Here is a 24,085-nt window from a genome sequence, read left to right on the forward strand (position 1 = left end):
ACCACCTCTCGTATAGCTGTCTTCCTTGCTAGCTAATTCCCCCATAAATCATATTTATGCAAGGAGACTATTTCCGGTAACACTGGGGCTTATTTTGCAACTGAAGTAAGCAGTCCACACCTTACTGATGGGCTTTAACTCTTGCTCTCAAATCCAAACACTGGAAAACAGCAAACAGAAAGTGCTGGTAATGGAGTATTGCTCAGGTGGGAGCCTGCTGACCCTATTAGAAGAACCAGAAAATGCCTTTGGTTTGTCAGAATCTGAGTTCTTCATAGTGTTACACTGTGTAGGTAAGTTTCAGTTACCTGTTTGTTACAGGTGATGGGTTTCGGAATTTGCATATCCAGTCAAAATGTACAGAACATGACTCCTCTCAGAGCCAATTCCAACGTGATGTCTTGCTGACTCCCCACATAATTGGGGTTATCCACATGGTCACCAGTTTGGTGTAGTGGCAGTGGGACTCTCATCTGGAGAACCAGATTTGATTCCCCACTCCTCCACTTGAAGCCAGCTGGGTGACCTTGGGTCAGTCACCATTTCTTGGAGCTCTCTCAGCTCCACCCACTTCACAGGGTGTTTGTTGTTGTGGGGATAATAATGACATGCTTTGTAAACCGCTCTGAGTGAATGTTAAGTTGGCCTGAAGGGCAGTATATAAATTGAATGTTGTTATTATTATTATATTATTATTATTATAATTCTGCCTCTTCTGAGAAATTCTCTGTCAGTTCCCATGAGGGAGCTTTAAGACTTGCATTTAAGCCTGAGAGCCGAATCTGGTTATTTTTTTCAGAAAGCTGTGTTCGCATTTCAAAAAGGCAGTTTTCTCTCTCTTCTTCATGAGCTGTGAAGGGGCACCTGTGTGCTTCATACGTATTGCCTAAATACCAACCAATCCTGAGGGGAACTGGGTGAGCCTGTTGTTCAAGCTTTTACATTCTATCCATTCTGCAAGTTATTCTTTCAGAGAATCTTGTCAGAAAGACGTGCTGGTGATTTTAAAAGATAAATAAATTTCCTACCACAGTATTACCAACCCAGGACTGTCTTTCTGCGAAACAGTTTGCCTAGGGCTTCAAATTCTCTTCATGATAGTTCATGCCAAGATAGAGATAACCTGTTTCCTCATTTATCAAATTCTGCCACTGCTCTGTAAGTTCTTTTTTATGGGATAACTATCCCGTACTCCTTCCCTTTATTTCCCTTTTAGTGTCTGGCATGAATCGTCTTCGTGAGAATGGGATTGTCCACAGGGCTATCAAACCAGGAAACATCATGTGTCTCATTGGAGAAGACAGAGTTTTTGGAGCTGCCCATGAACTGGATGATAATGAAAAGTTTGTGTCAGTTTATGGGACAGAAGAATATCTTGTGAGTAAAGTGCAAAGTAGGACCTTTTAATTAAGAAGAAGAACTTCTGAAGACATAAAATATGAATCTAATTCTGGATCTGGAACAGAGTTGGTGTCATGAACTGATTTCTTTTTGTTACCACAGAAAGCAAAAGACTTAATAAACTAGCATTTATATATTAAGTATATACTGTATGCATACTAGCATTTCCACCCCAAAGAAGCAAACATTAAAACAACATTCCAATGTTAAAAACAACATTTAAAGTATATATAAAATAATTAAGTCTAAATTGAAGAGCCCTGCCCAGCCTGACCCAGCACTAGGAGGCCAAGTCCAGCATCGCCAGGGCAGACCAACCTCTGTTGGGATGTAGCTTGGAGTAGCAATGGTGATGTGCTTTTCAAACCATGATGGGTTTTTTTCTGGCATCAAAATAGGCCATCCCCTCACCCTTGGAACCCATGGTTTTTGCAGTTTTTTAAAAATGTCAGTTTCAAAGCATTGTATTGTTTTATTGACCTACTGAATTCTCTGAATTCCCAGCTTTCATTTCTTTAAAAAAATATTTCTCTAGCCTGTTCCCTTACAAAAATGTAAAGAAAAAAGCATATCTCTGCAATGGGCTAGAGACTTACTTTTTTTTTTATAAAGGAAACTGACAATTCAGAGAATCTGCTGCAAGTATTGTTATAATGGTAGGTTGGTATAACACTATGAAAATGATAAATAAAACAAAATCAGGAGGGGGAAAGAAATGGGTAAGTAGTGCTTCAGCAATGATTAATGTCCAATTATCGAAAGTGGGTTGGAGTGGGTAGGATGAACACAGTCAAAAGAAATATTGAGCATGAGTTAAAAATCAACTCAGAATTGACTTCCAGAAAAAGAGTGTGGTAAAAGTGGTCTAAAAAAACCCTGAAAAAATGTGGAAAAACAACAACAAAAAAACCCCAAAGCAAAAACTAAAGGCAAAAAAATGCATGTAGAAATTGCAGGATAAATTGAAGTAATATGGAGTCAGAACCAATGGGAAAAATCTGCAGAAAACCCCCAACAGTGATTTGGTACAGCATTAGAGTGTTACTGGGGGATAGGAGAATTGTGCTACTATCACTAATGACATCACTGGCAAAAGCCAATGGATGCACACAATGTTCATGCAGGCACATTCACAACAGCAACTGGATTTGGGTGGGTGTGGTGTTACAAGGGAAGGCTTCAGGATGTAAAGGGACAATGCAGCTCCATTAGATAGGAGAGGCGTAGCAAAGGAAGGCATCAGGATGTAAAGATACAATGCTACTTGATTAGAGCAAAAATTAGCAGCTGTAGTAAGATAAGAATCCTACATCTCTGTTCAGGCCCAGGGAGTCCATTGTCCTAAATTTGAGAATAAACTCCATTTCCACAATCTCATGTTGTAATCTCCCCCTGAAGTTTCTCTGTGAGGACAGCCACTTTTAGGTCAGCAATGGAACTACCTGGAAGATTAAAATATTCTCCCGCTGGTTTCTGAGTGTTGTGATTTCTAAGGTCAGATTTATGGCTATTTATTTATTTTTATTTATTATGTCATTTATAGCCTGGCTTTCTCATTGAGACTCAAGGTGGATTACATAGAGTGAGATTAGCACAGTCAATATCAAGAACATTTCAATAAACAATGCCATAGGGTATATAAATGCAAGTTTACAAAGACATAAGATCAGGGCTGTTTTTCAGCCAGAACGTGTTGAAATGGCAGTTGTCCAAAGAGATCACGTGTTCTCCAAAGAGATCACGTGTTCTCCAAAGAGATCACGTGTCAGGTGTCTGGAGAAGTCCCTGCCAGGCAGCTGAAAAGATGGGTTTTAAATGCCCCTTTCCATGCCACTACACAGCAGCACAGAAAGGGGCATTTAAACCCAGCCAGCTCGCTTCAAGTGCCTAAGAACCTAAGAAAATGCAGCATGATATTCACTAGTGCACACAAGGCTAATAATTTTTGTTGGTGTACACAAGGCTATTCATAAAGTCTAGTTGTATGTTTCAGGTGGCTGAGAAGATATCAAAGCCCGTGTCTGGCATGGACTCAACAAGGGGCCGGCTGATGTCCAACTTGTTTCCCTCTGCTTCATCAGGAGTCCCTCGTCAGAACCACCATCAACAATTCAATCTTAAACTGCAAACTTTGCATCTCTTCAGCATGTATAGAGCATCTCTCTGCTGTGACAGCTTCAGTTTCTTAGGTTCTATACCCAATTGATGAAACTTGTGCACATCAAAGATGGGGATTTGAGCTATTAAAAGGATTTAATAAATATTCATTTTGGAGCTGTCGCTATTATAGCTGTGTTAAAATTGTCTTTGTGAAAATTACTAAAATGTGTCTTATTCACTGTATGGAATGTAAATTATTGTTCTGTATTTTGGAATAGATTGTTTAATATTTATATTGTGGTTCACTGAGCACAAAATATACGAACAAATATTTACTTTAGTGTGGTAATTATTGATTTGGATCCTCCAGTGTGGTTTCCACTGTTGGTTTGCTGTATAACAAGCAACTGCAGGTAGATTATCCCACCCAGTTCAGTTAAAAATAGCATTCAGCCTTCCCCTCAAACACCTGCTGGAATGATAATCCATTCACTGATTTTTGGAAGGTGAGCACTTGGAAGATCTGGCTCCCCTGAAAAGGAATTGCAAAGAAGGTGCCCTCCTGGTTTGACATGAAGTAGAGAAGCACTTTTATATATAAAAACACTGGTCCATTATTCCCTCATCTTTTTTATTTTTCAGAGCTACCATATTTCAAGAAGAAGTTTTCAGGCAAACAAATATAGCTTCCCACCACCGAGAGTATTTTTTGAGGGTCACTCGTATGAATTGGAGCCCAGTCTTCAGGTTCATAATTTCCCCAGGACCACAGAAAGCTGCCCTCTCATCATGCTGAGCACAGAACTGAAAGATCCTGTGGTGCTCAGGTACAGAGATCGTGAGTACAGTTAACTTATCGCGTCTTGCTCTTCTCTCTGGCCATTTCTACATTCCTGTCATAGTTGCTTACAACTGTGCTTTCATAATTAGGTCACTCCTTGCATTACTAAAAAAAACAAAACCCAGATGATGTTCTCTGTCCTGCTTTTATAAGGCAGAGACAATCCAATGTGGAAAACAGGTTTACCCACAACTTGTGTTATGCAGTCTCATCAGCTGGAACAAATTAGCAGCAAGGGATAAACTGATAGTTATTCTGTGGTATCTCATATGTTTTTCTCTGAAACAAACAGCTCAGGGCTCAGTTGGAAAAAGGATACTAGGAGCGCAATCCTAAACAGAGTTATCCTCTTGTAATCTGGAGTTATAAGGGTGTAATTCTGTTTATGTTTGCATTGTAGATCTGGGCTACTTTGTATAAGTATTGGAACCACATTTTTCATGTGGTGTTGTTTCAACATAGTGCATCATGTGGCAACATTGTAAAAATGGCAGCGTGTGCATGTGTATAAAAAGTGGTTGCCATAATCATGAAGTGGATACAACCTTGGAAAAAATCCTTACATAGAGTGCTAATATCTGTCTGGGGCACTAGATGTCACCATTGCTTCGCAGCAGCAGGGACAGTATCTTTCTGCTAAGGAAGCAAATTTTGCCTGTGCTCATTGTGGCTGCTTTCCTAGTGGTGCCCTGTTCTCGATTTGAAAGGGTATAAGAAAGCAGTGACAAGTTCCAGAATGTGAAGCCATGGTTTATAAAACTAGGGTTTAATTAGCAGATGATTGTTCAAATCCTGTTTGCCTTGACAGATGCTGGTTTCACTCTTTCCTCTGCATCCTTTTCAGAGACCTGGACTGCATTGTGACATCAGGAAATAAGCCAGGATTAAGTGATTGTCCACATGCACATGTGACACAAAATCATAGTTTAACTGTGGTTCATGAATCAACCTCAGACCATGGTTTCAGATCCTGATCTTAACTAACCATAGGTTGTGGCCTGTGTTCAGACAACTACACTACCTGTAGTTAATTTATTTAAAGAATAGTTTTGCATAATTTCTGAAACAAGCCACTTTCACCTCCCCTTCCAGTCCCATGTTAAAGACATTTAATAGCAAAATATCTGTATATACTTTGTATCAAAAATGGTCATTACTTTCTGAAATGGTGTCATGCATTTATTTTGGGGGAAGATTCTACTGTGACCAGCAACTTGCATTAAGTAACTCTAACAGAGGAAGGTTGTTATGATTCTGTGGCTCCTCTATGCCTGTGAAGTTGAGCCTTATTTCAGAGCACATCAGCATATTGGTAGTCAATATACAATTGGTGGAAATAGATTCCAAAGTGTCCAACATCTGTTTGTTGGTCTTTAATGTAATCCCAGTTTTCTATCTATCCATTTCTGGCCTTAGTGGTTGCAAGGAGATCCTAGAAAATGAAATAGCCAAACTATAGAAATTGCAAATGCACATAATAGTGTGCTGTTTTTCTGTTTGTTATTATTTTCATATTACAGTGGATTTCTTTTTCTTCCTGTTTGTTTTTCACCTGAGAATATGAGGAGCAAAGATTTATATTCAATGTCCAGTTCTGGATGCTCAAAACTCAAGAATTTATTTCATTTTCAAACTTCCTTTCTCCTGTGATGGACTCAAGGTGGCCACTAAGATGGGAGCAGGTTAGTTAAATAAGTGCTTTCTCCCTTTTCATTTCCACACACCAATATAGCTTGGTTCACCATTAGCTTGTGCATAGGCTGCCCACTTTGGAGCCAAAGTCTCTAGTCATGAAGAGAAGGATGAACTGACTGAGTCAGATGGCAAGTGGGGAGGCCAGAGGGGAGTAGACAACATTGCCAGAATCCGTTTAGTCCCTTGCCTAGACACCTCTATCTCTCCTTCAAGAATAGTTAAGTTGCCTGTTGGTTCAGGCCAAAGATTTGCCCTCCTCCAGTGTTCTGTTCCCAGTAATGACTGACCAGGACTCCCTGGAAAGCTTAGAAGTGGGACAGGAAAGTACCACCCTCTTCTCCTGTGGTCTGTCCCAACTCCTGGAATTCTGAGGTGTATTGCCTCTGGATGCGGATACTCCATTTATCTGTTGTTCCTAGAGGGAAAAAAGCATCCTCAGTACAGGAATGTTACCTTCTGTTTCTGCTCTCCATAACTATCACTCAGTCATCCTCATACAGTTTCCTCTGCTGTGGATTTATTTGTCTGACCTCAAGGAGAGAAGAAATTTTATGCATTGCCAATCTCTTCCTGCCTAGCATTCTCCTTACATCCTTGGCTACACTTTCATTCCAGGGTCCCCATCCTCTACTTTCTCCCTTTCATATAATCATAGGGCTACAAGGGACATCCAGGGACATCTAGTCCAACCCCCTGCACAGTGCAGGGAATTCACAACTACCCCCCTCCCCCCCCCACACACATACCCAGTGACCCCTGCTCCATCCCCAGAAGATGGCAAAACACCATCAGGATCCCTAGCCAAACTGGCCTGGGGAAAATTGCTTCCTGCCCCAAAAGTGGTAATTGGCATTACCCTGGGCATGTAAGAAGGGGACACAAGAACTAAGCACTGATGTAACCTTCTCTCTCTAGGATCTCAGGCAGCAAAGGCCTGCTGTCTGACATCCCATAACTGGAGACATGCAAAGCATGCACTCTGTCAGTGAGTCACAGCCCTTCTGAACCCTATCATCCTGCTGCTTTTGAATTAGTATCTGTAGCCTACAACAAAATCAACCCCCCTTTTTCATTATGCTCCAGGATGCTGTAAGAGTGACTTACCAGACCTTGAGGGTAGCATGCTCACTTCTGCAGTGCCAGGAGCTGGTTCTCAGAGGCTTATATTGGGTGAGGTAAGTAAAATGTCCCTTGTTGGTGCTTTGTAAATAAGAGAGTGGGACATTTTCTATTTACACAACCCATAAAGATTCTCTGGACTTGAATTCTCATTATTTAATTGGCTTTCATCTTCCCAAACAGTCTATAGCATACACATGTAACTGGCTGTCATATGCTGGCTCTTCCTAGGCCCTTTTGCCACCTAGGGGCTATGTCGGACTGCATTGCAGCTAAGTAAGCACACCGGACACTTGTGAGGGTTATAAATGGCCACAACTTTATTGATTACAGCTATATGGAGCATTGGCCTGGCATCTGGGCTGGATCCCCGTTGGCATCGTAGGCCTCACTGCCGAATCGATGCATCACCCGCCAGCCTCCCACTGGCCACCACGGCACCTGCTGTTCCATCGCTGGCCCTGCCTGGCGACCCATGCCTCCAGATCCGTCGGGATGAGCAGCTCGCAGGCCCACTCACCCTGTTGGGATCCAGCCCAATGCCTCAAAAAACCGCCAACCCCTAAAGTTGTGACAGAGCCCCCTCAAAAGCTCTGAAATTGTGGAGGGTGGGAGGGTGCATGTTGATCCTGCAGATGCTCGAACAGCAATGGCGCTGACCATGCGGTTGTACCTTCGTGGGATGGACGCTCCGCCTCCACTCTTCGTCCCACCTCCACTCCGTCCGGCCCCAGGTGGCAACCCAGCTTGCTGGTGAATCAGCCGCTTCCTTTTCACACTGCTTACCTTGACTCGCAATGACACGGAACATCGCGCTAAAAACATGGAACATTGCTTTTTCTCGCAACGTTGCGCAAATCTCATGCAAGAAAACGTGATGTTCCACGTTTTTAGTGTGATGTTCTACGTCATTGCGAGTCAAGGTAAGCAGTGTGTGAAAAGGGCCCTAGTCAGTGAATGTTTCCATTGGCTTCCCTAATGTGAGCCATTGCTTTCTGGACCCAGAACACTTACTATCTTCAACTTTTTGCACACGATAAAACTCACTGTGCAGTGGTAATTGAGGTTGTGCTATTCTTCCCTGCTCCAGTTTACATACACAGCCCTCTATACATGAAGGAGCTTAAGGGCCTAAATGCACAGAGCTTTGTACATAGGCTTTATTTTTATCATCTGTATGAATTTAGGGCCCTTACCTGGATATCCCAGGCAAACCTGATCTCGGAAGCTAAGCAGGGTTGGTTTTGATTAGTAATTGATGGGAGACCTACAAAGAAGACCAGGGTCACTACGCAGAGGCAGGCAATAGTAAACCGCTGTTAGTTTCTTGCCTTGAAAACCCCATCAGGAGTCACTATAAGTTGGCTACGACTTGATGGTACTTTCCTCCACCATCACCAATTGTCCAAATTGCATGAATTGGGCCTACTAGCAAATATTCATATAGATATTAAGTTTCAACACACAAACAATAGGTGGGGCAGACATTTGGGGTGTGGGGGGGAGACATTATCTCTACCCTTCATTGTACATTGAGTTTGAATATTTGCATCCAGCTCTTGCTTTACTTCTTCCAAGTAATGGACAGAAGTACTGCTTTTTTCTAAGCAAAGCCATTACCCAAAGCTATAGAGAGGAACAGATACAAGCAACGCTGGGCCCAAAGTCTTGAAATTTAGCTGCGCTTCTTGTCCTGCTTACACAGTATATTAACTTGCTAGGCAACTTGTGACCATTTCTTCTTAGAACATTAAAACCAGACCAGTAAATCCTTTTCTAGATGAGGAACAGAAGTCTTATGTATAAGAAGTAAATCAGTTCCATCTTTTTTTCAGGATAACTTGTTTCCAGTCCAGTTCATGGGGTGGTAAATTTTGACCAACATTATAGAAATAGACAGATACAGGAATTGGAACAGAGATTTTTGTATGGACTTGATGCCTTTAACCTTGTGCAAAATAATGCCTCAGATTAGAGGGGAGATGATTGCAGTGACTTGAATTGTCATACTTTCCAGTGGTCAGGAATTATTTTCCTCATACAGAATGTGAAATCCAGACATGGGGACAATTATGTGGTTAATGTGGGAAGCAGTTGCTGACTTGAAGGGAATCCCACTCAGTTTATAGACCAGAAACGACGACTGGCAAAATCTAGTCAACTCTCGATAGTCTCCAAAGCCTTCTAAGAAGAGTTGCGTCTAATCTTGATTACAAAAATGCCCAAGAAATCACAGGACGTGATTCAGATCAGTAAGTTTTGATATATAGACTTTTTTTGTGTCATACAATTGTCTTCCTTAACAAACTGCTTTCACTTTAACATTTAGCCTAGAGCTGCAATGCCCACCTCTCTGAGCTAGAATTGGAGGTTGGGCCTTCCATGGCCAAGGTGCTTCATGCTGGCAGAGAATTTACACAACAGTAGTCACGTGAACGGATTAAAGAGTAAAGAAACTTTATTTAGAAACTAACATACTTGATAGTAAAGTGGAGAGATAGAGAAAGACTTCCGGCTCTCTAGCTGACTGAGAGAGAGAGGTTCTGAGATGTAGCAGGATATTGCCCTGAGAGTACCTATCTGGAGACAAGGAAATGTCATTCAATAGAAAGAGAGGTGCTGACTTCATGTTCCTATCTGACTAACCCTTGCTGCCCCCTCTAGGGTCTTCTTCTCTTTCTATTTGTACACCAAACACTTAAGGCTAGGGCATGGCCAAGAGTTGACATGACTGGCTTAAAAACCAAAACTAGAGAGGAGGCCACTGAGAGAACAGAAGAGCATTTCCTTTGTCTTGGACATTTCAGCAAGGGCCAGAGTATCTCCTCTCCTCTCCTCTCCTTCCTGCCTCCTCAGCTCTGAGACCAGATTTTTTTTACACACACCGCATAGAAGGCAAGATACTTCTACTCTCAGGCCTTCCTCTTGTATACATTGAGGCTGAAACCAAGAGCCAAGTTGTGAGGGCCATAGACAAAATCATGTTGAGCTCCTGATATTACCAGTGGGCCACGGGTTGGTTATTTGTTCCATGCTGAAAGGAGGTGTTTTAAAAAACTGAAATAAAATTGCTGGGGACTTGAACTTCATATGAGGCCAATTCCCTCCCTTTCACCCATAAGGTTTTTTTTTGGAGGTTCCAACTTGTTGTTTTATAACCCACAAATTAATAACTACATTCAACAGCAGTCACTTGGTTGGCCAGCTGACTTCTTGCATTATCAAGAGTAAATTCACCACAATCAAGAGTCTCAAATTTAACTAGAGAGAGGTGTGAGAATGCAACAATTCTTGCTGTAGAAGGACAGGTCTGTGCAAGTTATCTGAAGCCTAAAATTTTATAAATTGGTGCCTTTTTTGCAGTGAGGCACTGAAGACAGAATGCTAGCAGATTCTGGAGAAGAGACACTCTATGGCAGCAACACTGATCTGCTTACAACAAGAGGAGATGAAGATCCTACTGCTGTAAGTATTGCCTTGGAGTGGATGTGTGATGCTGCCATCAGCCTAGAAAACCATGTGCATTAAACAGAGCAAGTGAATTCTGTTGTGCTCTGGACACATTAAATATCCATTGTCTGGGGAAATCCTTGGAGCTGTCAGAAAGTTATTCATGCCTTTGGATTTTCACCTGCTTTGTTGGAACCTCTGTTTCTCCAGGATCAAATGGGCATATTCTCTTCACTATGGGTGTGCTAAATTTTCTGTTCCCATACTCTTTCTGTTTTGTGTGTGCATTTGATTTCCAAGTGGGAAAGGTGTGAGATGGCAGTACTTTGTATTCTTGGAAATAGTTCTTTGATTATTTTAAAGCAACAGTGTTTCTTTCTTTGCATCAATGAATGGAAATTTATGGATGCAAATTTGCATAGAAATATATTTGAATAATTCTCTTTAAAGATTGTTGTAGAATTTGGCTTTCCCATGTTCAGAGTTAACAGCTTTTGGCTTGTGGCAGATGCAAGTCCTTGCTAGAGTAGGTTAATCAAAGGTATTTGCAAGCATAAGATGGCAGAAGGCAATTGCCTTACAGCACAAGGTTACTTTTTAAAAATGTAGTGTTTTGTGATCTAGAATGCAAGATGCTCTAGATCAATGATACTTCATTCTTTCTGTATGCAATCTTGACTTTATTCAGCTCCTCATAGGGAATGGGCAGAAGTGCAAAACTCCAGGTTGCCATCTTCACCTAAAAGAATGAATGTGCTAACTGACTCTGGGTTGGCAAGGGGATGGGAAACGAGTTCTCTTCCTGTGTGAATGATGCTTGTAGAATCTGACTGTGCTTTCCTTTTACTTCATTAGTCTCTACTTCATTCCTTTCCCATCCTCAGCAGAGTGCTTTCTTCCAATGCTTCAGTAATCACAACTACAGATGGGCACGAACCACATTACGAACTTTAAAAACCCACGAAATTGGCGATCGTGTGATCACGATCCGGTGGTTCGTTATTGTCCACAGCCAACGAACCAGCATTCGGGAGAGACATGGTTCGGTGCGCTTGGCCGCGGTTCGGGAAGCCAGACAGTCAGGCTCCAGCAATCAATTCCCCTGGCAATGGAGCCAGGGGAATGTCTGAACTCTGTCTGCTCTCCTTTTATCGCCCTGGAAACCCGAATGGAAGCCCAGCTTACCTTGATCGGCAGGTCTTCTTTCCAACCATGGAGCTGCAAAGTGGTTACAAGTTGGGAGAAGACACCCAGGGGAGGGAGGGGGAGGGGGTGTTCTGTAGCCACGGGCACTCCAGTCTCATCCCTGCAAACCCTGATAGGCAGCTCTGACGGCCAAACACAGACCTCCTGCATTGCTCAATGGGACCTGTGCTTATAAATAGCCGTGGGCTCCCAGGCTGGGTTTCACTTTCAGCGAGCAGTGGAGTGGGACAGAGCTCTTGCTTGCCACTTGCTAGCCTTTGGGGAGAGAGACAGAGAGTATAATTGAGCTTGAATTTTTGTGGGAGTTTCCTGGGGACCTTGGATTGGAGAGGGTATAACTCCAAGATCCCTTTTACAATCTTGTCCAAACTTGGGTGATGGCTGTAGGAGAGCCTGCAAAAGACTCCCCAGGAATATGGGCTCTGTAAGTGCCACGGGGGCCGTTCCATGCCCGTTCGGCAACGGAAAATGTTCTTTGCAGTTCACAACCTCAGGATCATCAGCGGCATTGAACCGTGAACCACTGGTTTGTTAATTTTTTTTGGTTTGTGCTCATGTCTAATCACAACCCTCAACCTCTCCTTAGAAGAAAGGCTCTCACGTCAAAAACCATATTTTCTGGATAGGTTTAAGTTCTAGCACCTCTCAATTAAGCATACAGTTGCCAGGCAGCACCTGACTACCAATGGGAGAGTTGTTGGGGAGGAACATTCCAAGAGAAAAATTAAAAAGAAAAAATAAGGCCTTGTATACTCACAGGAAGTTCTTATCATAAAGTTCTGGCAATTCCTAGAGCTTCCTAGGAACTATGCTGAGAACTTCTGGATTTACCATACAGTGTTTCCAAGAGCTACCCTTTGTTACTTCCAGGTAGTTCTAGGAATTTCTAGAATTCTATGGTAAGAACTTCCTATAAGTAGACTAGGCCTTATTTTTTAAAAATTTTTCTCTTGCTGCTGCTTCTAGCAGAGTAGAGCAATGAGACTTGAGGGAGGGGGATCCCCTGCCCCCACTAGGGGCTTGGCAGCCTTAGTTGAGCACCACCTAATTGGAAGGCAGCTGCTACAGGGCAAGGGAGAAAACTTTAACACACCAATAAGAACAGCATCCCTTACTGGCCTGCTCAATTCTCCATCTCTCCCTTCTTCCAATCTAGCCCTTACATGATTTCACTGGTCTTTATAAAATGTTTTGCAGCTGTGTACAAACTACTTGCCAAAGCAGCCTCTGATTCACTGGGGCTTAGGGATCCCAAGTGCCTGCCATTGGCGAGCAATCTCCCTGTGGTTTACCTGCTTTCCTGGCAGTTGCTGGCGACCAGCAGGAGGTTTTCAGCCATCCGCAGACAGGCAAGCACCCTGGGAACATGCCTGGTGCACGCACTCCCCGCAGACGCGATGACATCACTTCTGGAAGTGATTGTGCTGGCTGCAGGAGCGCTCCCATGGCCAGCATGATGATGTCACTTCCAGAAGTGACGTCGTCACACAAGCGCCAGGAGTGCACACATGCTTTGTGCGTGTGTGAAAAAACACACACAGAAGGCATGAGGTAAGCGTCAGGTCCCCCACTCCTAGAGCCCTGGCAACCCTAGGCTTGTCCTGCCAGCTCTTATTTCACGATTAGGATCAGGTTTTTTCCAAGCTGTTCCACCATCTCAGCATGTGCTGGTATATACCTATCTCACAACTGAAATAAACTAGCCTGATCCCAGCATGGCTTGCAATTCATATATAGAATAGTTCTGAATTAAGAGATATCTGTACTTTCCTAACTTCCCACTCATCTATTTCTGTGGTACACCACTGAACTAGGAACATGGAAATCCACCCTGGAGCCTTTGGGGACCAGATTTTCCATCCTAGGATGCATATCCTATGCTGTTAATGCCCCTGCTGTTTACAGCTTCCATGAGCCAGCAGACCATTAGGGTCAAGGGAGGACTTAATTCAGTAAAATGAGATAGTAATTTCCTCGCTTTTCTTGTAAAAGGGGCATCTGCAGTAACACAGAAGCTATTCTTATGAATCTTGGTTTCCTAAGAGTGTAGGCTAACTATTGTGTCCACCTGGGATTTCTTATTTTTTATTATATAGTACAGTAAAATAGTGAAACCACAGGAATGAAATCAGAGGCCAGCACTGCAATTTCGAGCTTTGGACAAATAGAAGGAAAAAGAACATACTGCTTATTAAAATTTTAAAAGCCATCCATGAAGGAGATTGAACATTCTGTAAGTCATAATTATCCACCGGCATATGCCAGGAAGTAGCCCGATACATGTCCAACCTTCACTTTCCCAAATGGAACCATTTCTACATTGCTCAGTTCTCATTACTGTTCTGAATGTGTTTAGCTCCCAGATTCAGATGCCCACGTATTCTTTCTTTGCCCCAACTTGTGTCCCTGTTTTTCCTGTGCTTATGCCAGAGTCCTAGTTTCACTTTCCCGTGTATAGCATGTGGATCTGGATTTCTTATCCATAGCTAGGACTCTGACTGCAAGATATTAGTTTCTGTTGGAAAATTTGTGATCTTCCACACAAGCACACACTCAAAACACTTGCTAGTTTGCACTCCATTGCAGTCAGGAGTGCTGTATGAACAGTTACATCTATTAGCTAATTCCAGTGGCATCACTGTACAAATGGCATGTTCTCTCTCCCCACACCCAACAATGCTCTTTTAAAACCATTTTACAACCACATCTATGGATGTGTGTATAAAAATGTCTATGAAAATAGAAAACATTTGTTTCTTTTTTGATAAATTCAGAGGGGAGTGAGCCCATTTAAATTAAAACTGTTCTTTTTACGTTATTATAGGTATGAAACTGTTGCTGGAGCATGTGAGGCTCCTGTAATCAAAGGGCTGACGAAAATAAAATCAGGACTTCAGTCTGTGAGTTGCTTCCATGATGATGTGTTAACAACAATGGGATGGGTGAGAATTCTTTTCTCAGAGCCAAACTAGACAAGACTCTAGAAAAGTCACAACCATATCTTCCCAGGGTTTTTAATGGTAAATTGCAGCCATGGAGTCCTCCAAATCTGGACGAGGGCAGTGGTGTAGGGAAAGACTTGGGGGGGTTGCCAAATGAAATCAGCCCTCCATCTCCAGCTGTGTGCCTTGGAACAGAAAAAAAGACTTGCAAAGAGAGAAGGGGGAAGAGCTACGTGTTTATGTGCAAAACCATTCAGGGAACATGTTAAACCCCCTTCTTCCCACATGGCAGCCCCGATTCAAATCCGTGCTGTGATTGCCATTTTTAAAAAATTGTGGAAAGATTAGATCTTTCGGAATTTCAATTGGTCTCATCCTTACATACAGAAGTTCTTACCTGAACCAGAATTGTTAGAAAAATGCAGGGTGGGTTGAGATGGATCATATGCCAACTAACTGAATTCAGTGGTGATCCAGTGATCACTGGTGAGGACGGCAGTAAGGGAGGAAACTGGTGGAAACCCCCTTCTCATGCTGGCAAAAGTTTCCTTTTACTGGTAGGAATCTTCAACCCATGGTTTGAAGTAATAAATCATGACCATAAAAAGGTTTAGCATTTATGTAGCATATTTCAGACATTCACAGTGTTTCATGTCTCCTCGCTCAGTCAGAATAGAGGCTTGTCTAAATCCACCTGATGAGTGCATGGCTATGGTGTGATATGAACTGGGCTCTTTGGGGCTAACATGGGATCCTTCTAGCAGCATAGAAAGTAATGCATGAGAACCCTCAAGCCACATGAGAGGACTTATCCTGTGGCTTCTCCCCTGCCAATAGAAATGAGAGAAATTCTGGGGGGAAAGGAGCTGAAACCTGAGCTCTTCCCATAGATTCCAGCATTTCCCCCAGTTCTACGCACCAGGAAAAGCAGTGTTGTGGGTGACTGTCCTTTTTGCTATGAGTTCCTATGTTCATTGTTTATGATGACTGAACTGGGCCTCTAAAGAAATGGTGGATTTTAAGAAATTGTCATTACATCTCTCCCCCCTGCCACTTTTTTTTTTTTTTGCTTTTTTTACAGTCATGTAAACAATTGCCATGTAAAATTAATTTTAACTAAGTGGCTTTTTCTTTTTTTCCTAGTGATGACTATCTCAAATATTGTTTTAGTGCAGAATTAGGTTTTTAAACACTTACCCAAACAATACAAACTTCATATTTTAAATGACACCCAAGCTTTTTCATATTTTGTTGAAACTTAAATAGTTAATGAAAAGACCTTAACAATATTTAATGGCATATAGTGGGACTCCCAACCTTGATTTTGTCTTTCATGGCTCAGGTTGCTGAGGAGCTTTCCAGATGTTCCCACAGCATTACTGAACACCAAGCAATTGTGTGGTGTCTTTTGTCTGAGGTGGGAAAGAGAAGGAACCAAATGAAAGAGGAGAAGAGGTAAGTAAAACAGAGTTGTCAGGGTTTGAGATTTAGTAAAGTATGCTTTGTGAATATACAGTTCTTGAAAATTGAGTGAGTTTTCTATCATCAAAATCATAATTTATAAATACGAGAGAAGACAGCAGTCATGGAGGAGGGGAGGAATTGCTGTCATGTTTCTGTCCTCTGCCATTAAATAGCAGACAGCTGAATCAATTAAGATGGGAGAATCTTTTTTGTTCTGTGTGCTGCTTTCTGGATTTCTACTGTGTGCAGAATTACACCATCCTCTCAAGCCTCTCAGTTTGATGCCTGAATAAGCTGCAGGGGTTGGGGTGGAAAGTTTTGTTACTCATTCACAAGTAATGCAACAAGCTGTATTCAGGAAGAGCTGGTGATTCTTTGGTAACCATATTCCATATGGCACTTACAGTTGGAATAGGTGGAGTTGGAGCCTGACTAACATTTCCCAAGGTACAATGACTTCCATTAATGGAGGATGATTTTCATGTCTTCTCTCTCCCACAGGAGCCCAAAATGTCCTCTCAAACCATAGTCAGAATCCAAGCCAATGTGTTCAAGACAGGTGGAATCACATTTTGTGACAAAATATTGTGAATTTAGCTTTGGGGGAAATGTAGTATCTGCACACTAGATGTGCCGCTTTTAGAAAAAGTGTGTGGATACCTTACAAAAAATTAATAGCAGCTATACTGTTGTGAAAGAAAATTGCAAAAAAGGCATTTTTTTGAAATGTCAGTATTAATGAGAAAGATTGTATGAGTGATAGGCTTAGTCTCTTGGTCCAGGTTCTCAAGGTGACCAACTTACAACCTCCCAGTTATTCTTCCTAAGGAAAGACCTCAGAGAGAAATCTGTTGATATTATGAGAATGAATAACTATTAGCCATTTCAAGGAAACTTTCGTATTCCATAATATCCTAATATCACCCAAACTTGCTTTTTAAGACCCAAGTTAGATACAGTGGAAGATCTATGACTGGATTGCCATCATGTTTTAAATGTTAAAAGTGAGCAGGGGTCTGAATCAAATTGGGGCCATGTATTTGGACTAGGGGAAGATTAACCCTTTCATGTGTATCCTTTTCTTGATTTAAATCTCTCCGTCATGCAGAGAAATGCATGCACACAGACATATATACCTCTCTATTGTGAAGCCTGAAGGATAAACAGCTTCTAGCAAACCAAGAGATTCTGCATTCCTAGACTTTGGATTTCTATCAGGCAGCAAATATTTATTGTCGTGAAGTAAGCTGCAGGCAGGTCATGTAAATTTAAGGTCATGTCAGTAACATGACAACTCTTACTGTAACACACAAAAATAAGCAGAGATAAAAAAATGTAGCTCCACATACAACTCTGTGTTAATTTAAAAACTGTGAGGTTTCCATATCACTGTGAATATCTTTTTATGCTACATAAATACCTTCTGTCCTGGCACTTGCAAATGTGTACTTGATCCATGTGTATGAAGTAGTTGAAGCAATGCTGGACTCATAGCTCCTTTGTATATTCTTGGCTACAGTATGACTTCCCTATCAGGCCAATGAGCTCAGGTAAACCTCCCTCACAGGGTTATTGTGAGGATAAGTATGGAATGGAGAGCCTTGTAAGCTACCCTGAACTCCCTGGGAAAGGGTGGGGTTAAAATGTGATAATTACTGTAATACTATATATGTGGAACTATGTTTAAGAATTACAACAGGATGTTTGTGAAACATTTTGAATACTTGAAAACGTCATTAATTCAAACACCTCATTTGGGTGTGGTTAGGAAGCAGGGCTGTGTAAAGGATATAGAAAGCAGAAATTCCATGGTGAAAACTGGATTGGGCAAGGTGGGAGTCCTAGCCAAATGGGCTTAAGTCTTCATCAGGCCAGGAGGGACATTCTTGTGAGTAACTGGGTTGCTGTTATACGCAGTTATTTAAGAAATAGCCATCAGATCTCCTTAGCACTAGGTGTCATAGGAGCATTAGTTATTGGTGTGTGCGCAAATAGATTCAACTTGTTGATTGTCACAGTCTTTGGCAACCGTGTTCATCTATTGATCTTCTCCTTGTCTTCCCAGCAAATATGAGTAGTTTTGGGTGGTGTCATCAATGTGAGGGAGGGACCAATTTAATGCACAAACCCCAGTTCATAATAGCTTCTTTTCTGAAGTGCTATTTCCTATGCTTCCAACTTTGAGCCAAAATGCTGAACCAGGAGTGCTAAAAATTCTCCTCAGACAAGCCTTAGAACCAACCAGCCTGAAGAGCGGGCACTAAACTTTGACTTTATTTTTGATTCTTCTGTCTCCTTTGTTTCTCACATTCAGTCTACAATCACTTCAGTCCACAATGTCACCTCTCTCTCTACAGCATTTCAAAAATATGGCACTTTCTCTGAACCCTTTTGGCAAAAGTCTAGTTCATGTTCTAGTCAACTCTTGCCTTGGCTACTGCCTCTTCTGCTTCTCTGATTTTCTCTTGTACTTTTGTCCCATCAGCTCTGTCCGTAGCTCTCTGCCAACCATACTTCTCAAATCTGTCTGTCTATCCATCAATCCTCTTTTTTAATCCTCCTTTTCCTCCAAGGAGTTTAGGATGATATATTTTCCTTTCCTATGTTTTATCCTTTCAACAAATGTGTAAAGATAGCAAACCAGCCTAGCCTCTGTCTCAGCTTCAGTTACCTCACAGGCTGAGGGCATACTGCTGGCTTCCTGTTCCTTCTCAGATCCATCAGAATCTTCAGAGCCTCTATGAACGTAGATTTTCTCTTCTTTCTCTCTCTCTCGCATTCTATTCTCATAGCATGTAATGTTTGCTTTTCCAACTCTATGCCTCAGAGTTGCCTGAAGTTCTCCTGCTCTTTTGAACAACTCTGTCTTTTCACTTCCTGTGCCTTTTGCCTGCACTTTCCTTTGAGAATGCCTACATGATGCCACCTCTCACTTCCTTTAAGCCCTTCCTCATAAACCATCCTACAGGGGGATTGTAATGGAACAGATGCTGTGGTGAGGAAGAAGATGAGGGACAAATAAATAGTGAGTTAACAGATAGTGGGATTTTGTAGAAAGATAAGTAACAACAGGATGTGTTGAATGAGACTTATCCTAGGGCCAATCATCGTGCTCATAGGAATTGTATGGCACAGCCCTTCTTTGTCCATACCACGTCATGCTGCTCATCTGCTGAGATTCACTTGTTTGAATACAGGCCCAGCGTCTGGTTTATGAAGTGACTTAGCTGATTATTTTATTTCTTACTTTCTCTCACAATTGGATCCATAACCTGGTTCTTCAGCATCCAGAAGATGGAGGCATGCCTTGACAAGATGCAGCTCATCTATAGCCAGTTCAAGAAGGTCCGGAAGTGCCTGCATGAGTTGTTGATGCTCTCTGCTATTAGGATTAGCCTTTCTAGGATTGTAAATCAGAACTTGGTTAACTGTTACTAGGGCGACCCATCTCAAAAGGCTCTGACCTGACAAGCCCCTTTAAATGTTACTGGGCTGCAAACTATGCTTCTTGGCAGCAGTATCTTAAAATAAACAAAATATTATGGAACATTGCTATACTTGGGATCTAGCCATCTGTTTAGACAAGATAAATTACTGAAAGCTATGAGTAATTTCAAAACTGGGGCTCATAGATGCTTGAGCACATGAACTCATACTTGCCAACTAGTGTGGACTGTGGCAGAATGGAGGCATATTATGCCACAAACAATGCTGCTTCTTCCATGATAATAGAGGCAAGTTGAGGCTTTTTTTTGTCCAGTTCTGGAATCCTCTGAGATGGTAAGGGGATCTGCAGATAAAGGCAGGGGCCCAGAGTGGAGGCCCCATTTTAGAAGTCATGTTAGCAAAATATCTGGGAACTCATACAAAGGATCTGTACAGGGAGATCATTGGTGTTTATGACATGCTGTGCCTCATGTACTGCACTAACAAAATGTACTTCTTGCATTTTCAGCCAGCAATTTATCTATGGATTGCTGCTCTTGTCTAGGATTGTATAGACACTACTACTTTTGGTTATTTTTCAGTCATGGCCAAGCTGGTTTTCAGAGGTTTTGAACAGCCTCAGGAGGTATCTGCTGAAAAAATGAAACCATAAAATGCAACTACTGCTAATCTGTATTTGTATTTCTTCATATCATGCCATTCTTCCAAAGAATTCAATGTAGGACTTTCCCATTTTCTCACCCTCATAGGGACTGCCTCTCAGGAGGGCAGAAGTTGGAGCAGGAATGGCTGGACTTTGATGCTTGGGCATTCTTTCAATTCTGAGAGCATTTCTTATGGCAAGGGGAGGACTCACCATGCAATAGGATAGAACTAAGGGGGACTGACAGCTCCTGTCCATGACTGTACACAAAAAAGGCCCTGAACCCCCAAAAGAGCTAATATGAGGTATTGAATGATGAGTGTGTCTGTGACTGGGGGTGGGGGGGAGGGGAGATTAGGGCTTTTTTAAACAGAAAAAGCAGACAGCATGGAACTGAGTACCAAGTCCTGTTATTTCCCTATTTCCTCACTCATTCCCCTTATGTAGTAATCATTTTTGATTTATGTCTTCTGATAAATCTACTTCTAATTTATTTATTTTTCTAGGACTGTTATACAATGAACAGCAGATCCACAAGCTGGATAAGTAAGTATAAGTATTCATGTACAGCAGGCCAGCTGGCATTGAATCTTTCCAGTATGTATGTGTGCCATTATATATTCCTAGACTATTAATGTTAATTCCACTTCTGAGGCTGTTCATATTATTTGTGATTGAAGGGATGAGTGGAAGGGAACTCTGGCCTCTGCTGTTGACCAGTTAAGTTGTACTATCCCCATCGCTTCAAGAACACCAGAATGGCCCCAACTGGATGTAAATGCATGTTGACTAGCCAACATGTACTTGTTACATGTCTGCAATGACCTATTCAGCCATAATTTCATGGAAAGAGGTTTCATATTACTGTGTGTTGCTTGAAATATAATGCTTTTCAGTAGTCGCTTCACAGTTAGCTGTCAGACTTCATGCGTACTGTAAGCTACTTTGAACTCCTTTTTGGTAGAAAGGCACCTAATAAATATTTTAAATAAATAAAGTGATATCAATGCAGGTATGAACCAGTCTATGGTAGCCCAGATTGCCTGGGTGCTGTTTACACTAATGTCAAATATTAACTGAGGACTGTTGCTGTCATCATGAGAAAAAACACATAATTCAGGCTATCCTTTGTATTCTTTACTGCTATGATTTGAAGTCCATCGACATGGCAGTGGCTGTTTGGTAGCTATAATGTATGCTAGATAATGTCTGAATTTGGGCTTATGCAGAAGATGGGAGATTGGAAATTAGCTGCTTTTCTATGCTCATGTGCAAGCTTCGCTGCCAGAATATGGTTATGGAATAACCTGTCAGTTGACAGCACATTTTCCCCAGCCTAAATAACAGATTTTTGCATAAGCTTTTGCATGTGCTTTTGCTGTCCTTGAGTAAGGCTGCCCAACCTTTCCAAGTGAAGGCATTTAGCAAAGATCCTATGGAATTTAACATAACAAGATTGTGTCTCATTAAGACCAATTAGCATTGGTTTCTATGCCATGGACCTTTCTGTGATGGGAGAAAGAGGAGGGAACAATCTGGCTTGATACCCTTCCTTGCTTCAATCCACTGTGACCCATTTTTGTGTGTGAGGGTCCTCTGATTCCCGGCAATGCCTTTGTGGGGAGGGTGTAGTCAGAGGAGGCTGCTGGAAGAAGAGAAAGATTCACTTCTACCAACAAAACATCTATAGAATACACAACTCATTACATATACACAGTTAAAATAATGTTTGTTTTCTTTTGATGAATTCATTCATTGGGGTATTTGGCCAAAAAGGTTCTTTCTGTTTTTCAAGAGGACTGTGCACAACAATACTAAGCTGCTCTTTTAGCTCATGGAACCAGAATGAGGTAATCCATGTGTCCCTTGAACACCTTCCCTGGCTTTTTAAAAAAGCATTGCTAATTTTCTTCAGGCCATTTGATATTATATACAACTTCTCTCTAGGAATTTGTAATCATCTCTTATTATATTATTATTACACTCAATGATCCTATAAATGTATGATTTGCTACAGTTATCAAATTGTTCAAGTGTAGGGTCATGTACTTTATGATGTACATGCATGATTGACACAGATCCCAGAAGACACAAGTGAGTCTCCATTTGAAGGCAGAGGTGAGCTGTCCCCTTTGGCTTTTCCCTCAGCAGGGTGAGAGAAAAAAGAGTTAGCTCCTCCAAGGTGTTTGGGGGCGGAGAATTCAGCCATCCCGGCCAGTGGCAACAGCTTTTGCCTCCTCGGAAGGAGGAAAGCAGAAGGCACACCCTGGCATCCAGGGCTTAGCATTGGGGGTGGAGCCTGTAGCCTTAGCTGGCTTCTCCGCCCCATTGCCTTCAGTTGTGCCTCATACTCGGCCCACCTACCTCACCCTATTGCAGTGCAGGATTAGCCGGTCGCCTTTTGGGCCAGGTAGGAATTTTTCTCTCCTTGTCCCTGATTGGCACTTGGGAATGGAGATTTTTCGCCTACCTTGCACTGTGAGAAGAGGAAGGTAATTGGCTTGGTGGGACTGAGGTAATTCCCTGGTGGCAGGATTTTAGTTAGGGAAAATCTGTAGTGGGACGGTGAGCACCCTTGGCACCTCCCCATTGGTGGGGAATTGGGGTCTTTCAGGAGCGGCTGGCTACCGTACGGCCCAGCTGCGAGGTCAGACGCCCTGGGTGGGGAACCCCTGGACAAGCCAGTCTCCCCCCGCTGCCGTACGGCCGGGTGGGGGAGCTTTACAGGGGTGAACCACTCCGCCTGGCCAGGCCGGGTCCCAGCCATTTGGTGGATGGCTCGCACCCGGGGCAGCGGGTGCTCACCCAGACAGGTCAGGGCGGGGTCCAGCAGTGACCCCAGGGCCTGACCTGTACCGCTAGTTAGGCCCTTGCCGTAGTTTATATTTAATTGTTGTAATTTTAATAAAGCGGCCCATTTTAGAAACTGAATACCGTGTCTGCCTTTCATTCCGACTGAGGGGGCAATAACTTGAGCTCTCTTGATCCTTTATGAGCTTTACTTACATTCTGTTCCTTCATAATGTTACCTGGGTGCTTTACTGAGTTCTTCTGGGTAAAAATATAGTGTTGTTAAGAAGGCAGAAGTCTGTGGTGACTGTGCTGTGAGGGCTGGGCATGTTAGAGAAGCATTAATGGCTATGGTGGTGTTTTATAGAGATAAATAGGGCTTCGTGACTGAAAAAGCCATTTTTAAGCATGAAGGAGGCAAAGCAAAGTTTACATTTTAATACCCCAGTACTGAAGTGTTTGGATGGAATATTTTGTTCCCTGCTTCTTTTTGCCTTCCAAGCTTTAATTTTATTAATAGAAATTTCTGTGATCTTTTCAAGATATTTTACAATGTTTTCCCACTCTCCCGCTCTTCTCGGTTTTTATTATGCAATTGATAGAGTAGGGTGTTGTAAACAAAAGTCCATGCATGTTTTCAAGCTCCTGTTAGGCTTCATGATTGCTCATCAAATGTAGATGTGTAAATTTTTCTTACTAGTATCTAGAGCACTTCTGAAATCCTTGAATTTAACTAGGCATGAAGGATTTCCCCCTATTTACATGAATTGGTCACAGCAGAACAGCTGACATAAATATAGGCATATTGCTGAGCAGAATGTTGGTACCCATTTCACCAGGCTACACATTGCAAATCTTCCCAAGCTTCCAAGCTGGAATATTGATGGACTTCTTTGTTTGCAGCATCAAGCGAGTTTCTCATATTGGAAGGAAGCCATTATTAAGACAAAAAGCCGCACTTAGAAAGAATGATTTTATGTTAAATGG

The 24,085-nt window shown here is 42.2% G+C and overlaps 1 protein-coding gene across 1 annotated transcript in view; it reads left to right on the forward strand.

Moving 5' to 3' along the window:
- The window catches only part of IKBKE (inhibitor of nuclear factor kappa B kinase subunit epsilon), a 33,179-nt gene that overhangs the window by 5,177 nt on the left and 3,917 nt on the right, over window positions 1-24,085 (forward strand). Inside the window, 13 exon segments of the mRNA XM_054980423.1 lie at window positions 164-293; window positions 1,217-1,377; window positions 3,395-3,549; window positions 4,144-4,205; window positions 4,208-4,339; window positions 5,900-6,024; window positions 7,121-7,212; window positions 10,520-10,621; window positions 14,637-14,712; window positions 16,097-16,209; window positions 19,503-19,579; window positions 20,815-20,856; window positions 22,059-22,158. Coding sequence (XP_054836398.1) covers window positions 164-293; window positions 1,217-1,377; window positions 3,395-3,549; window positions 4,144-4,205; window positions 4,208-4,339; window positions 5,900-6,024; window positions 7,121-7,212; window positions 10,520-10,621; window positions 14,637-14,712; window positions 16,097-16,209; window positions 19,503-19,579; window positions 20,815-20,856; window positions 22,059-22,158 — 1,367 coding nt within the window.

Source organism: Eublepharis macularius, chromosome 5 (genome assembly GCF_028583425.1).
Source record: "Eublepharis macularius isolate TG4126 chromosome 5, MPM_Emac_v1.0, whole genome shotgun sequence".
Classification (NCBI taxonomy): Eukaryota; Metazoa; Chordata; class Lepidosauria; order Squamata; family Eublepharidae; genus Eublepharis; species Eublepharis macularius.